We start from the raw sequence: 15,743 nt of genomic DNA on the forward strand, positions 1-15,743 counted from the left end.
TTGCCCTGCTGTAGAGCACCACGTGGTGGTCGCATCGTTGTCAAAAAACGGGCGTGATCAGGCTCAAGTCAGATTTCATCCTGTTTTTTGTTTGGGTGTGCTCGTTGAGTTCCTCCGTGCCATTTAATAAAATTTAGATAAAGTATTTGGGAAATCCTGAACGTGGATAATTCCGGGAAATATCGCAGGAATTGCACAGGAAAGGGTTGGCTCTGTAGGATTTCGACACGTTGTTCGTGGGGGAGGGGGTGCCGTAGACACGCTATGTCTTGCGCCCCGAGGGGTATAATGCTGGAACCTGAGCTCTTGGATTATCAGGCACTGTTAGTTCTTCCTCCTCTGGGTTGTAGAAGAAGAAGCTAGTCGAGAACACCGTCCTTGTTTTGAGGTAAGGCCCGTCGCTCGGAGTTCGCGTCACCGTGGGTGTCAAGGCAGCAGGGTCTGTAGTTCAGAAAAGTCTGACAAATTCGAGATATCTAAGCAATTTTGAGGAAGCGAGTTTAGTGTTTCTCCATGAGCTGGGTGTACCGGAATTAGCTTTGTTTGAAAAGTTTCCCAGCTATTTGGGCTTACGTTTTTCGAGTGGGGACGGTAAAACTGACTCCTTGACCTTGTGTAGTGGAAATTCATATCGGGTCTAGGGAGGTTACTATTTGGTAGAGACGATTTCAGGGGTTTGGTACGCGCGTGAAGTTGTTGAAATTGAAGAATAGTTTGCGTGTGTAGTGTTCACAGTTATAGTTGCAGTGTATGAGTGATGTGGTCGACGATGCTGACTGTTTTGTGTGGTGGGTTCGTGAAGGGTAGCGAAGAGGAAACATGGCGATGAAAACGCAGATATGGTGTTTTCTCTTGCTGTGCTCGGCATCTGTTGCGGTAGGAGCCCGTATGATAGCCCAGGAAGGGGGCAGTGCGTGTAAGAACTTGAACGTGAAGACGGTGACTTACTTATCTCCACCGCTGACTGCAAAGCCTGGAGAAGCGAACAACAAGTACTTCACGGCTGAGTACCCCAAGGGTCACATTGGAATCAGGAGCGTGAATGCTGATCTTGTTGATCAGAATGGGATTGCCATCCCTCTTTTTGAGAATTACCTCCACCATTGGATTTTGCTAGAGGTTGCGGTGGCGAAGGACCATCCTGAGAGGCACTTGCACCACATGATGCATCGCATGCGCCGACACCACAAGCATGGTATGCACATGGATGCCACCATGATTGCTGCCCTTGAAGCTCCCCACCACAACAAGGTTGGTAGATTTCCGAATGGAAAGGTCCGGAACTTTCTAGGGAAGGGAGGCGAGACGCGCCACACTGACAGCAGACTGCCTTTGCCATACGTTAAGGAGAGTGGGGTTGAGCTGGAAGGATACGAAAACCGATGGATTTTGAACGTTCACGGCCTTGATACTCGGGGTGCGGTCGACCATATCGGATGCTCCGAATGCAGGTTTGCAACGTTTTCGCGTCTCATCACTTTTCCTACAGTCTTGTATGATAGTTTGATGTGAGATTTCTCTCATAGCTCGTCCACATGAGCTCACAGTGATAACGGCTGTCTTTCCAGGTGCCACTTGTACAACACCACTACCGATGAGGATGGTGAACCATTGCCAGATGGTTACATTGGAGGTCTGCGATGCTGCACAGATGGCAGACAATGTGCCGTGAAGGAAGGATTTAACGGTGAAGAGATTACTTTCCACTTGCGGTACACATGGGAGTACATTGACTGGAACGAATGCTTGGTCCCTGTTACCAACCTTGGCATCGATGTCACCAACCCTACTGGCTTTGGCGAAAACCTTATTGAGTTCACGGTTGACGGATGTGGCGACGCTGATCCTAACTCAGAGGAGTGCCTTGACACCCGGGTGGCTTATCTCAATGCTCCTGAAGGAGGTGAGGTTGTCTATTCTGTCTCTCACCTTCACTCATCCATCTTGGATGCGTCTATCTGGGGAGAAGATGGGCGCCTGATTTGCAGGACTACCCCCTTGTATGGAAACGGACACGAAGCTGGAAATGAGAAGGATTACGTTGTCGGCATCAAGAACTGCATTGGCAATCCTGGTGCTCCGGACTCCATGAAGATCAAGCAAGGCGAAAGGCTGAAGTACATCGTCGTGTCGACCAAGGTTGGAGGTCCTCACACCGGATTGATGGGCTTGGCCGGAATTCAGTTTGTCAGCGATGGTGTGAAGTCTGCTATCTAAGCAACAAACGCTTGCTGTAAACACTATCGATGCATCGTTGTCGTCATTTCTGAAGGCGTAAGTTAGAAACGGGTTTTTGTCTTCAGTGATTCACTTTACAGCGATGGTTTGACTCACACGAATGAGACGTGAAGGTTTTGAGTCACTAGAGGTAGTGTTTCTGGCCAGACGAAACTATTGCTTTGTGTGCGGTAATGTTACTTGGGTATATGTGATTTTGAGACTTATACAGTAGACCTAAATAGTTTGTGTATCAAGCAGATTTGTACATCTTGAACTACTTCGTTGTGGGTGGTTACATAAGCAGTTGATTTTGAATGGTTGGCTCTTACTTAAGTACATTACGAAGCTTCGTAATGTGTTAGTTCCATCTATGTTGAACTGATTATCTGTAAATGGCTCTGTCATGAAGTTATATGCCAAGATGATGTTTTTGGCCACGGTGTGTTATCCATGATATTGTTCTAGAATCTGAAGATATATATAAGAATAAACTTGTCGGTGTTGGATATAAATTCAATAACTCCATTGTACACGTTTGTTGTCAGCAAAATGAGAGTAATTACGACTGCCGAACCTTCAGTTGTGAGTATTGTTGGAGTGCTATTTTCAGTTCTGTTAGATGTGATACGAAATTCCTCTTTTGCAAAATGCATGTATTGACACATTGTCTGTATATAGCTGTAGTGTGGAATGAACTCCCCAAATGGGATTGAGAATTTTGAACATACAGATCGCGTCCAGATAAAGGATTGTTAAAAATGAGAATTAAATTGTAATTAAGTACATATTTCATCAATGCAAAAATGGAAAAGCAAAATAATTTATCTGTTAATATAATTGAAAATATCCTCCAGAAAGAAGGTGTTCACATAATCAACAGACCACATTTTCAAATCGATTTTTTTTTTAGAATATTAATGGTGCAGATTTTAATCAAAAGTGTTTGTCCCAGAATCTCTCAACTCCTGACAGGGAAAGTCAAAGACTGGGTAATGTGAATTTTTAAACTGGTGTTGATCACCTTCACTTCCCGCAATTCGATTAATGACACCATCTTCCAGCATCCCTTCGCTGTCAGAAATTACCATGACATGTTCAGGTTTGGAATCGGCTTGTGCAATTTGGGGAGTCAGCGAAGAGGCACATTCTAACTCAGAACTGGTCGTCGTGGGAAGTGTCTGAATTGGTCCTGCAAGCTTCAAAGCTCGACGATGGGTTTGACGTACTTATCGACAGTCCAAATTTGGAGACTCTTCTGTGCGTTTTCACTTTTTAAACCGCCGTGATTTGATTGTAAGTGTGATGCTCGAGCCTCGTACGCTGACGCTGGTCCAGTAATCTGGAGTAGCGTATGGATGCCTAGTTCTAAGTTTGCAGTGCTCTTGACGGTCGGTCGTGTGGTGCGCTGTTTTGGCAGCATTTGAGATGTCCTTGTTCCAGGCTTGCTCATCGCTCAGGGAGCTTGATTAGGGTATGGTTGAGCGCTGTCCGTCTACTCGACAATTCTATGCTTGACGCTGCATCTGCTGTTGCTGTGACGGGATTGGAGTTGTGCTACTGCCGAACCAGTCGCTCCTCCATCGCGGCCACCATGGTATAATACCCTGTTTTTGACTCTTGGTTTCCCATGACCTGGATCCGCGGGGTCTCTCCTTGTGGGATACTCCGAGTCGCTGAATTCGACTGCTGCTGTATTTGAAATCTGGTGGTTTCCGGCGTTTTCTCGCCAGAGGTCACCACGATGTTTGGATATCTGTTTGTATTTGTATTTAAAATTTTCTGCTTTACTTTACTTTATTTTAATTCATTTTATTATTTTTATTCTGCGTCTGTTTTATGGAGGTATACTTGGACATTATTGTGGATGTGTAGAGTGGGGGCAAGACATGAATTGTGGGTGTTTGATTAGGATGACTTCCTGGTAGAATTGGGTCAAGTGGGAGATGAGAGCGCGAGCAGGCCAGGATACTTAAGACCCGTGACCTATGCATGGGTGTGTAGAATTTGAAGTTGTTTTGTTTTGCGAAATGTCAAAACTGCATGTTTTCTTTTAATGTTCGTTGGGATTGAAATGTGAGGCTATATTTAAGGATTGTGGTGATCATACATTCGAAGAAATGTAATGGGCGCTTTTGGCGGCTTAATTTGTTGTATCATGGACGGACGTCGATTCTGCAGTAAAGTGCTCAGTATTTGATAATGGTCTGCATTGATACTCATCATGGCTCTCCTACAGCACCAATCGATACCTATACGACCATGTTCCGGAAGGATGCAACATCATTTTTTCAATACATCAATCTTAGGATTTACGGATGGTTTGAGTTCGATATCGTGAAATTATTCTTTTGAATGTAGACCAATACAGTGGGTATCGCAGCAATTTGATGTTTAAGGCCTTACCTGGCTCATTTATGGTTGGTGATCGGGGGAACACCTCGTTTTTTTTTATTTTTTTATTTTTTATTTAGGTTAAGCAAGTTTTTAGTTTAGTTAAATCGTTGGAAGCTGTTAATAAGTTATCCTTGGGACTTGTGAATCCCACTCCAGGATTTTTTTCTCTTCATGCTACGTAGATCACTTTAGTAACCGGTCGGAGGTTGAAGGGGTTTGAGTAATGCAAGCTAAGATTTTGATTTCAGTCTATAAATTATGTGTGCAGATATTTACTCAATTTGTCTACGGGCTTGTGCTACTGTGCAGAACAAGCTTGGCAGGGGGCATCGGGACAAGGTCCAACAGTTTATGACCATTGCTGGAGCGAAGTATTTTTTTACATCACTCTTCTAACTTTTTTATTACATTCTTTTGCAGCTTTGAATGTTTTTGGTCACTCAACTGAAAAGTTTCCGTATTGTCTTCATTGCTGCTCTGTAGCCTCATGTGCCTGTGTGGTTGTCGAATAGGGTTTCCTTACACTGGCCTATTGCTGGACCTCGCATTATGCGCCATTTACAAGTTTTATCTTCTAATTTTTTTTCTGAAGTTCACTTCTGAATCTGGTGCTTCGTTTTGCAGTGAGAAAGCTGCGCTTACAGCCTTGAAGGCTAGTGATTGGAACTTGGAAGGAGCTTTCGAAGTATTTTTCAATCAGCCACCTCCTAGACCACTCACAGACCCCCGACAGCTGGAAGAGTTTTATCTGAGATATAAAGGTACCTGGAGAAATGTAGGAGATTTTTGTGACTCATTATGTGTGTGATTTGTTTTGAATTCTTGATAGATTATTAGCGCTGACTCAACGGTTTTTCTCGCTCAAGTACCCTCACTTGAATTTCTGTGCTCGTGATTTGTTCTAATTCGCAATGTGTTTTGTCATTAGATGCATATTCGGATATGATATTGGTCGATGGAGTTTCAGCATTCTGTGATGATTTGCAGGTACTCGTCAGTATCTGTGGTTCTGATGTAAATTACTATCTACGTGTATAGTTACACATACTTCAAAAATGTTGAAGTTCCTGGCGGTTGATGTCGAGATTGTTTTTCGGTGCACAATTGAAGCTGATGGCACTATTAGGTAGTCCCATTCACTGCATCAGTGTACACATTGTATACCCTTCACAGTATATATTGACGAATTTGGTGATTTTTGTGCTGCTTGGCATACAGGTAGACCCTGGAGATGTCGTCATGGTAAGCTTCTTCTTGGGTTTTCGTTATTAATTACTCAGTTATAATACGACAATCTCTATTAAAGGTTGACAAACCCAGCAAATTTCTGTATAGACATAAAAAGGTTTTGAAGCTCCTGTGTTATTGGTGACTACTTTACTGAATTCATTGGGTTATTTTATGATGAAATTCCGTTGATCTCAACTGACAGATACTTGATTGTACCTGTTGATTATTTGCAGCTAGTAATCTCCTGGCATATGAAAGCAGCAACTATGTGTGAGTTCTCAAAACAGGAGTTCATTGGTGGTCTCCAATCTATAGGGTGAGAATGATGGTCACTATTGATGTCACTATGTTCCGCATCCTTACCCATATACTCCTGTTGTACACCTATACTTGGCATTGTATGTTCATCCTAAATGTTGCAAATTTTAGCACAGTTCAAGTACGAAGCTTACTGTTTGAGTTCGTATGCTTCAGTCTAGTACTGCACGAGTGGCAATTTACTCTTCTCCTATGCTGTATAGCTTAGTGGCTATTCGAGGCTTACTGCCTGTGGATGGTTCTGTGGGATCCGTGTGTTGCAAAGAATAAGCGTACATGCGCTGCAGATGCGACGTCATTGACAAGTTGTTATTCCGTCATGAGGGATTTTTTTTCAGTCGTTGCAGTCATTCCTACACAGGTCAATGAGCCGTAATGTATTTGCTTGATAAAGTCAACTATTGTTGTACATGACAGGGTGGATTCACTCGATAAACTTAAGTCCATCCTCACTTCCATGCGAGCAGAGCTGAAAGATGAACGTAAGAAATGTTGTTGTTAATCCACCTCTGTCGTTATTATGCATGCTTGTGAGAAAGACAACACGGACTGTACGTCGTTTAATTACGAGTTTGATAGATGAGGTAGTGGAAGCTTGGAGGACACATGAGTTGGGGGGGTGTCTATTGGCAGTTACTGTTATGGTTTGACAGAAATAAGTGATCTCAGAAAAATGAAATTGTGCTACCCAAGATGGTAAAATTCTGTGCTGGATGCGCATATCTTGGGTGAACAGGAATTTTGATATGTATCGCGTTGTACCTTTCTACAGATAAATTTCGAGAGATATACAACTTCGCTTTCAGTTGGGCCAAGGAAAAGGTCAGTGTATGTATGTATGTATGTATGTATGTATGTATGTATGTATGTATGTATATGTTTGCATCAGCTAAATTGTGCTTTTCATACAGTTCTAATGCTCATTCAAAAAAGTGTATCGTTCGAAACACATACCTTACAAGAACTTGTGTAGGGCTTTTTTAAACCTCATTTGTGAAGATATTTTTCTTCAGAGAAGATTTTTCACATAGTTCTTCTCTTTGATAGTCTTTATTGACTAAGTCAATTTGAAGTCCAAATTACATTGATCAAGTTATGGTTTTGTGGATACAGGGACAAAAATCATTGGCTTTAGACACTGCCCTAGGCATGTGGCGACTATTATTTGCGGAGCGATCATGGCCTCTTGTAGAACCATGGTGTCAGTTCCTGCAAGTAAGTCTGCTTCATCACATTAATATACTTGCAAATCTGGACATTACTTAACCTGATTACTCTCATTAGGCAACTCTAAGGCATTGTTTGGGTTGTACAGGCTAAGCACAATAAAGCCATTTCAAAGGACACTTGGTCTCAACTGCTCGAATTCTCTAGGGTAAGTGCGTAATCCTATTCATATTAATTTTGAGGTTACCATTTGTGGGCGATAACAATTGTTGTGGGGTCATCAAATCAGCATGAAAAAGTCATAATTTGGGATGACAAATTTGGTTTCTCAAAAAATCATCTTTGGACAGAATTGACGGAGAATACCAAATACATGCTTCTTAGAATGATCGAGTCTTTTGTGACAACATTCTAATAGCTTGTTGGTATTTTTAACAGACAATCGATCCTTCGCTCATGAACTATGACGCAGAAGGGGCTTGGCCTTACTTAATTGACGAGTTTGTGGAGTATTTGCGGGAAAATGGGGTAGTGCATTCTCGTTGAGTATGTTTATTTGGCTGTGTAATTGGTATTCATTACTATTGGGGTTCCTGGTTGTGGGTTCCTTAGTCCAAGTTTTCTATATCCATCGGAAGGTCGATCGACTGTTAAGAACTGCTTGCAGGAAAATATGTAGTGTTACTATCTTACGAGACTACCTTCCACGGGAATTTTACAATGATAGAAACATATAGTGGAGTTTGACGAAGTCTTGGACCGTTTCTCCCAAGGTTTAGGTATCAAGCAACTCTGTGTGTTCGAATACTACAAAGTTTTCACGAAGGCAAAACCTGGTCTGGCCATCAAGGTCTCTATATGTGTGGGTTCGTGGGCCCAACAATCACAAGATGAATGTTAAAAGAGCCTGGAGATTATCTGGGCCATGATGTGTGCCGTTATATGGTTGCTTGCTATGGCAAGCCTTGAATTCACAAATTTTGCAAGTCGAACCCTCAATGGGAATGATCTGCTTTCTATGTTGTTGGTGAGCCGTAAGCTTCCCAGTTTTTGTGGGCGTAAGGGTTGTTTGTTTATAAATGCATATGAGGGGCTGACTATTCTGACCTAAAGTTGTGTTTCATAACAGCTTCAGTGTGTATCAGGTGCTGCTTGCTCTACATCTGGAAGTTAATGGTGCCTTTGTGGTGTAAGACGTGCAAACCTAACGGTGGAGAAGAAATTCAGAAGCCCTGCACACGACAAAGGAATTTGCCAGTATTAATGGGTTGGAACTTGGATTATAGACATCATTTGTTTCTACCGCTGTTTGGACACATTTTTGTACATGCAAATGCTGACGTCTTGAGGTTGAGATGGATACCTCGGTATATCTGGAAATGACCTTACACCAACTTGGCAATAGCATCCCTTCGGTAGCCTACGGCAATTAACGCAACATACTTTGGGGTCTTGTTTGCCTTTTTGGTGTTATGGACTTTTCTTGAGGGGAGATTAACAGCAACAATTAATTAAAAGAATGTTTTCTAAATCATGTGAGCTCCATGAACAGTACAATTTTAAACAAGATATTAGCAGTAAAGAATGAAACAGTATATTGAAATGATTTTCTGATCTATCATTTCTTATTTCATGGTCTGGAAATTATATTTGAGCCCTAAAATGCCCCTACCACACTTCAACAATCTAAAGCTTGATTTATTGACTTCATCAAATCTTAACATCTTTGAATCCCCATAGTCACTAATACTCCCCACATATGCTAAGTTTCTTAAACTAGTTTAGAATCTTTTCATTCTAAATCTGGGCATATCCACTATTTACCTACTTACACCAAGTCCATTTTTCTCTCATAGAGGCTATAATTCATTTGAACTCTAGTAAACTTGTTCAATACAAGTTCAAATGTAGTCGTCTATTGTCATATTCTATGACTAAATATGGCAGTGGAGGTTAGAGCTGGGGGAGATTGAAGACCACTTGTGACTTGAATGACAGTTTTGATATACAAACTTTGTATGCTCTGTATTGTATCGATAGTTTTGAGCCTCGAGCATCAGTTTTTCCTTGGTATGGTGTTCTTACTCCATCGCGAAATTTTTTTCTCGACTTTTCTGACCAGTGTTGCACTCGTTGCGATGTGTGGGTGAGAAGACATTCTTCTGCATCTCGAACTCTACTTTCTACGCATAGGCTATAGGACACTAACTGGGATCTCCATACTATTCCCCTAGTCCGACCTGTTCACAGGAGGCTGAGTATACACTGCAACATATCCACTTCGCGCAAATTGTTCCGTCTCTGAGCAAGGCTTTCAGCTCGCTGGGAAGGGAGGGCTGATCTGCAGTACTGGCATTGTGCATGGTATCGCTGAGATTGGAACATGCCAAGGTCAGCTCGCATATCATTGTCTGTGGTCCTTCAAACCTGAAGTAGTGCTCGATAGCTCATCTTGAAATTTTTGTTCAATGTGCCTCCTTGGAATTTCTGCCCTCTTTACTTTTGTGCACACTTGCGGAGGAGTTGAAATCTTTTTTGTAAATCAGATTCAATGCCTCAGACACACTGAAGAGGTTAAAGGCAAACAGCTTGCATCCATCGGTGACTACGAATAGAATCCAGCTGGAGCTATTGATAAGGCGCTGGTGAGGTAGACCAAGGGAGAAACTATCACCAATACAACTTAGCAATGTTGAAATTTACGTTGTAGCATGTTCATGTAGCAGGGAGGTAGGCCAGCGTTTTAATAAGTTTTAGTAATTCAGATGTTTAGCCCTTCCTCACTTCTCTAATCACGTTCATGTAGCACCCAGTTGAATACTTTAGAGAGGCCAACTATCCAATCTATGGTTGAGTTTATGCTTGCAGATCTTTTCAAGTGTTGGTATTTGAAACCTAAATTAGAAAATGTTGGAGATGCTAAAACTTTTCTTAGGAGAGTTGATAGCTTGTTGCTTGGAAATTGTTACTTTTATATTGTTCATTGATGATGATGTGTTCAGACCCTCATCTATTACCACAAGGTCATCAAATTAGCAAATTACAATGACTGACAGCTTTGAGCAATGGTAATTGATTGGTGATACATGTTTCCACAAAAAATTATCCCAAATACAACTTTTTAATGCATTTAACACTCCATGAAAATGTACCTCCTCAGGCAATCTTAAACCTCTTAGTTGAATTTGCTACACTTGCTTTTGTTTACATAGGCTCATGGGATTTGAGCCCAACATTCTGGGTCATTTTGTTACTTTTGTTACCCATATGATGTGAGCACAAAATTGTGTGTCATTTTGTTGCTCAGACTCAACCTCTTAAGGTCTGCAGTGTGCAAAGAAAAAACCTACATAATGGATCCTTTAATTTTAAAATATTTACTAATGTATATTTTTGTTCTGGCTGAAAGGACTGTGAGTTGACATTGAACACATGAGATGGGTCTATTGTAGAAACTGCCACTCCATGACCTTAATCATCTGTAATGAAAAAATCACAGATATGTAAACTATTCCTGTTATTATTATTATTATTATTTCCAGCACTATCTTGGATACATGCACTGATGTCAATGGCAGATATTTATATAGAGTCCATCAGAACATGAATGTGTGTATTTGTAAGTGTGGGTACATTAATTAATTAATTAATTATCTAATAAATTATCAAGAGTACAATATTGGGGGGGGGGGTTGGGTTTGTGGGTGTCCTTGACATCATTAGCTACATTGGGTGCATGCAGTCATGAATCATAAATGTGTGGAAAATGACATTTGCTCTTCTTAGTAATATTTTGTATTGTCTTTTCCTTGCTGTTGTTTTTATCATTCTAGTGCATGATTTCTTCTGCACTAGTTTTTTTCTTTTTTGTTGTTGTTGACCACTTATTGTTTATTTTTGTTATGTTATAGTACCACTATTTCTATCTTGAACAACCCTATCTCACTTTCATGATGGTGGTTTCTAAAAAAAAGTTATACTTCTAAGATGGGTTTTTTGCAAGAAATTTACAAGTGAAATTTGTGTAGTTTTTTTTCAGTTTGGATCTTCTTGTTTGTTTCTAGAACAGATTGAAGCATACCTGATATTTTTGTTTTCTTTTTTTTCTTTTTTTTGATTGAGAAGTTTTAATGTACTATTGGAATAAAGAATATTTTAAAATAGAAAGACATAGAATGTTGCAATAATTTGAATAAAAATCATTCAAATCTGCACTTCAAATTTGTAATGCATCTGTAAATTTTAACAGAGAAGATCTGTATGTCATGTAAATTTAAAATTTATCTTGTATTTTTAAATTTGTTTCGAAGAATATAAGTCATAAAGAAAATAGTTCGTTGTGATTTTAGAGACACCTTAAAACTGTCTAATGACTATAAAATCTATTTGTAAAAGTTGAAAAGTTCATATATATTTCTACAAAATATATTTTCTAAAGTAATTTTTGTTGTATTTATATGAATTTAGGTGAATATGTATATATGATAAATTTGGTTCCTAGTAAATAATTGATTCATAAGAGCTTTTTCAATAGAATACAATATAAGTAGCAATTTAAATTCTTCCATATCTTAGAGAGTTGTATACAAAAAATGGATAGATTGGATTTTATTAATAAAGATACAAAATTATTAAATTTATTCAACTTCTAATAAAATTTTAAAAATCAAAAAATAAAATACAAAGAAGTTCATTACTTACATAAGAGAGAGAAATAAATAATAAAAAAAAAACAAAAAAAACAATTATTTTTAATAGTTGTAAGAAAATCAATGCCACTATATTAGTGTGTTATCATACTAAAACATCTACAAACTAATATTATTGGGACTAGTAGATATTTATTAGTTTATAGTAGTTATTAGTTAAGACAAGGTGAAAAATATCAAAAATTTGGCTATAAGTTTTTAGAGATAAAAATCTAGGCTTTGGATATTAAGTGGTTTGTAGTGATGGATAGATAATAAAGTGTTGGAGTGGCACATATAAAGTCCTAAATTTGAAACTCCATAAAGTTAGAAGGAGAACAAAGAGAGAATGTTTTTTTCAAGTTCTTAAATAATTTATTGAAGATATTTGAAGAGTTGGTCTTACAATGCTTGCATTAGGAAATTATATTGGGCGACTTGTCACTTATTGGCAAGAGCAAGGAATCTCCTCTAATTTTAGCATGATATCTAATGCCCATGCCTTCTATATATTTGATATATAGCTTTCCTAAAAATAAGGAACCACAAATTGGTAGTGGCTAAAGTGTTATAACATCAATCCTTCAAAATCTTCAATACACATTTTTGAAAAAAAATAAAAATATTTATGAATTAACTAAGATTTTAGGATTTAGAGCTAGCATATTGTCAAGGACATGAATTACAAAGAACCAATTTATAATTTTTGGCTACAGGTAATGATAACATCACACCTCAATGATAAGATACCGACCCTCCTAATTGAACATATTTAAACCATAGGTTACATAATAAAAGTTACTCCCATAAAACTCCCCCACGACGCTCTTACCAACTGAGTCGCAACTAGTTACTACCAGGAGCGGTGTGAAAAGGTCCTTCCACCGGAACAGACACCGCTCCCATTTGAAGCGCTCGCCGTCGCGGCCGATCACAACTGATAGATCCCCAATTTCCCACTCTGGGTTTCACACTTTAGCATTGCCTCTCTCTCAATCTATCAATCCATCTCTCACATGGTCATAGATTCTGGACATGTAGTCGTTGTTTTCCATAAAATAAACATGCCGCAAAGCACTACCACAAGGCTGCCTGAGTGCGAACTCTAGATGCTGGTCCATGGTTATCCGACAATGCTGCAGCTGCATTCGCCGAGGATGTTGGATAATGGGTTGTTCTAGATTCTGTTACTTCTTGCGATTTTGAGGGGAAGGCTGTGACGATGGGTGAAATTTTGGGCGGGTACAGCAAGTTCGAGAGAAGATATCGGTGGATGATCGTAGAGAAGAAATGTGAGGACTCGAAGGCCACTGCGGTGGCAGATGTGGTGAGCATCGTCGGGGTGAGCATGGAGGAGACGATTGAAGCGGGAGTTGTGACTGGAGTGGTGACGGAGGCAATGCCGAGGAGTATTGTGAAGTGTTTGGGGAGGAAGACCGGTGGAATTGAGAAGATATGCGGGGAGAATCAGGCTAGTCGTGCTACCGCTTGGGTGACGAAGACCACTGCCAAGGAAAAGAAGGTTGAGAAGGTGAAGATAAAGAAGAAAAAGAAGAAAGTGATATTGAGTCCTGTTGAAGCGGATGCGGGTGATGGGGTGGAGGTATGCAAGGTTAAGGGAGTCACTGTAACAGATCAGGAGGAAAGAGTCACGGTGGGTGAGGACAAGGTGAAGACTGGACAGGAAAAGATGAAGCAGAAGGTTGTGCAATCTATAAAACTCGGCTCGAAGGTCTTTAACACGCGTGAGGAGATGTATTCCTATTTCTACCATTTGTTGTATGGCTGGAAACTCGACCAAAACCTTGACCAAGTGAGCAGAGTCCTCCTTGATTTTCTGCAGTGGGTTAAATGCCAAGTCCGAATGCATTGGATTTAGTTGGGGCTTGAGCTTGACTTGGATTGTCGCTCTAATTTATATCCGCTTTTTAACGTGAATCTTTTCGTGAAATTGTCCTTATACTTTCGTGCATGCGAGAACATCATTCGCTGACAGTCACATTTGGTAATTTGATTTCCTTCCGCGTGTTGTAGCATGAGTTTGAGGTGTTGAATGACCTCGTCACTCTATCGAACCCCCACAAGGTTGCAGGAGGAATTGTGGCTTTTCAAGTCCGCATTCACCCCGACTGGCAAAGCAGGTGCTACTTTCTGATTCGCAAGGACGGATCAGACGATGACTTCAGTTTCAGGAAATGCGTTAACACCTTGATGCCTCTGCCGGAAAATCTTTTCAACAGAAACTGTGATTTAAACCTCAAGAAACACTTTCCAGGGCAGAGAAACACACACAATCAAGTCAAGCGTGGGAACGAGAGCCGCAAAGAAGGGTTGGCTCTTCACATGCAGCAGCAAAGGAGGCGCTGTCCTTTAACATGCTTGCAATGGATATGGTGGTGGCAGTAGCTTAACATTCAGTAATTACACCGTAGCCCTGCTAGCACACCATTTTTGATAATCAGATGAAACAGGAAGACAATACTTCACCCATGTAGTTGCCCATCAGGAAACACTCTTTTTTGCATCATTTTGACAACTTCGACTAGTTCTATTGTTAGCATGACCTTGTGAATTTGCAATTTGTTTGTTTTGGATAGCTGCTCTAGAGGCTTCTCTGTTGTGTAACTAAATTACTAAACGACCATATTAGTTATTTGCAAGATCTACAACCTTAACATACAAGCAGCAGCCTTAACATACTCGGCTTGTATGTTAAGGTTGTGTGCAGGATTCTTGCAAATGGATCCCATGACTCACTTTTGTTCATGTATACAATGTATGTTTCTTACTTCAAAATGCTTGTTCATCCCTCACTTCTTGCTGTAGTATTATTCTCTAATTTGAAGTAGTTCTAACATAAGGACACATTTAGCAAACTGAAACTATATCCCTTTGGTTTGGGAAGGTCAACAAATGTTGCCCCATTGATAGTTATGTCATGTGGAGTTCATATTTATGAAGACAATTTCTTGCTGCTAGTATGGGCACCACAAGAACTTATGGTTTATATGCCAAAATAGAATTGCTTTGATGATTAATCAATTGTAGCAAACTTGGATGAATTTCAAACTTTGAAAAACACAGGGTGTCAAACTCATTTTTGAGAAATTCATGACCTTGATTCTATGGTCAATTCTCAAATTACAATAGATTTGGGATTGTGACTTTGAAGATGACCTAATTTTGAGATTAGAACTGTTTATAAAAGAAAGACTAAACAAACCAAACCAGTAATGCAAGTATTTAAATATAATACAAGCTAGTATATAAAAATCTGCAAACACAATAAAGATCTTATGGAGTTTCTGCAGTAATAGAAGGTCAAAAAGGACTTGTATTATTTGTTGATTCTTCTTATTAATATATCATATATATATATATATACACATATATGTATATTTTTTTAATTACATAAAATATATTTTAAAAATATTTTAATTATCATATCTTATTTTTTGTAATAAAATTTTAATTTTTTATATCAAAAATAAGAAAAATTATATATAAATAAAGTTTATATAAAAGTATAAATTTTTAAATTTTTATCGTCAATTTGATAGATCTAAAAGAAGCTTATAATTTGGTATGTATTAAGAAAGGAAATGAATGGAAGACTATATTCTAAGTTAAATATGGCCATATTAAATATAATATCAAATACTGAAGTTTCTTCCTAATATTTAATGAATGATGTATTTTGTAGATTTTTAGATAATTTTATTATAT

The 15,743-nt window shown here is 39.3% G+C and overlaps 3 protein-coding genes across 7 annotated transcripts; all 3 read left to right on the top strand.

The window, feature by feature from the left end:
• Nucleotides 1-325: 325 nt before the first annotated feature.
• LOC112287634 (uncharacterized) lies at nucleotides 326-2,548 on the top strand. Of its 4 annotated transcripts, none has more exons than XM_024530837.3 (3): nucleotides 326-591; nucleotides 803-1,451; nucleotides 1,569-2,548. In XM_024530837.3, exons 2-3 carry the CDS (start codon nucleotides 820-822, stop codon nucleotides 2,215-2,217), a joined length of 1,281 nt encoding a protein of 426 aa, XP_024386605.1. In that variant the 5' UTR covers nucleotides 326-591; nucleotides 803-819; the 3' UTR covers nucleotides 2,218-2,548. The 4 variants fall into 4 exon arrangements, with proteins under 4 accessions (XP_024386605.1, XP_024386607.1, XP_024386604.1 ...); XM_024530839.3 differs by having other exon boundaries at nucleotides 808-1,451; XM_024530836.3 differs by having other exon boundaries at nucleotides 326-388.
• A 93-nt stretch (nucleotides 2,549-2,641) lies between these two features.
• Nucleotides 2,642-8,649, top strand: LOC112287635 (uncharacterized). The gene is made up of 14 exons (XM_024530840.3): nucleotides 2,642-2,659; nucleotides 3,320-3,477; nucleotides 3,598-3,814; nucleotides 4,924-4,985; nucleotides 5,239-5,375; nucleotides 5,543-5,601; nucleotides 5,833-5,856; nucleotides 6,078-6,160; nucleotides 6,580-6,644; nucleotides 6,935-6,984; nucleotides 7,276-7,377; nucleotides 7,478-7,537; nucleotides 7,768-7,857; nucleotides 8,459-8,649. Exons 1-14 carry the CDS (start codon nucleotides 2,642-2,644, stop codon nucleotides 8,501-8,503), a joined length of 1,170 nt encoding a protein of 389 aa, XP_024386608.3. The 3' UTR covers nucleotides 8,504-8,649.
• Nucleotides 8,650-13,091: 4,442 nt separating this feature from the next.
• On the top strand, nucleotides 13,092-14,670 carry LOC112287516 (uncharacterized). 2 transcript variants are annotated; one of them, XM_024530565.3, is made up of 2 exons: nucleotides 13,092-13,830; nucleotides 14,052-14,670. In XM_024530565.3, exons 1-2 carry the CDS (start codon nucleotides 13,240-13,242, stop codon nucleotides 14,421-14,423), a joined length of 963 nt encoding a protein of 320 aa, XP_024386333.1. In that variant the 5' UTR covers nucleotides 13,092-13,239; the 3' UTR covers nucleotides 14,424-14,670. The 2 variants fall into 2 exon arrangements, with proteins under 2 accessions (XP_024386333.1, XP_024386335.1); XM_024530567.3 differs by having other exon boundaries at nucleotides 14,103-14,670.
• Nucleotides 14,671-15,743: the final 1,073 nt, after the last annotated feature.

This window comes from Physcomitrium patens, chromosome 10 (genome assembly GCF_059467195.1).
Source record: "Physcomitrium patens ecotype Gransden chromosome 10, ASM5946719v1, whole genome shotgun sequence".
Classification (NCBI taxonomy): domain Eukaryota; kingdom Viridiplantae; phylum Streptophyta; class Bryopsida; order Funariales; family Funariaceae; genus Physcomitrium; species Physcomitrium patens.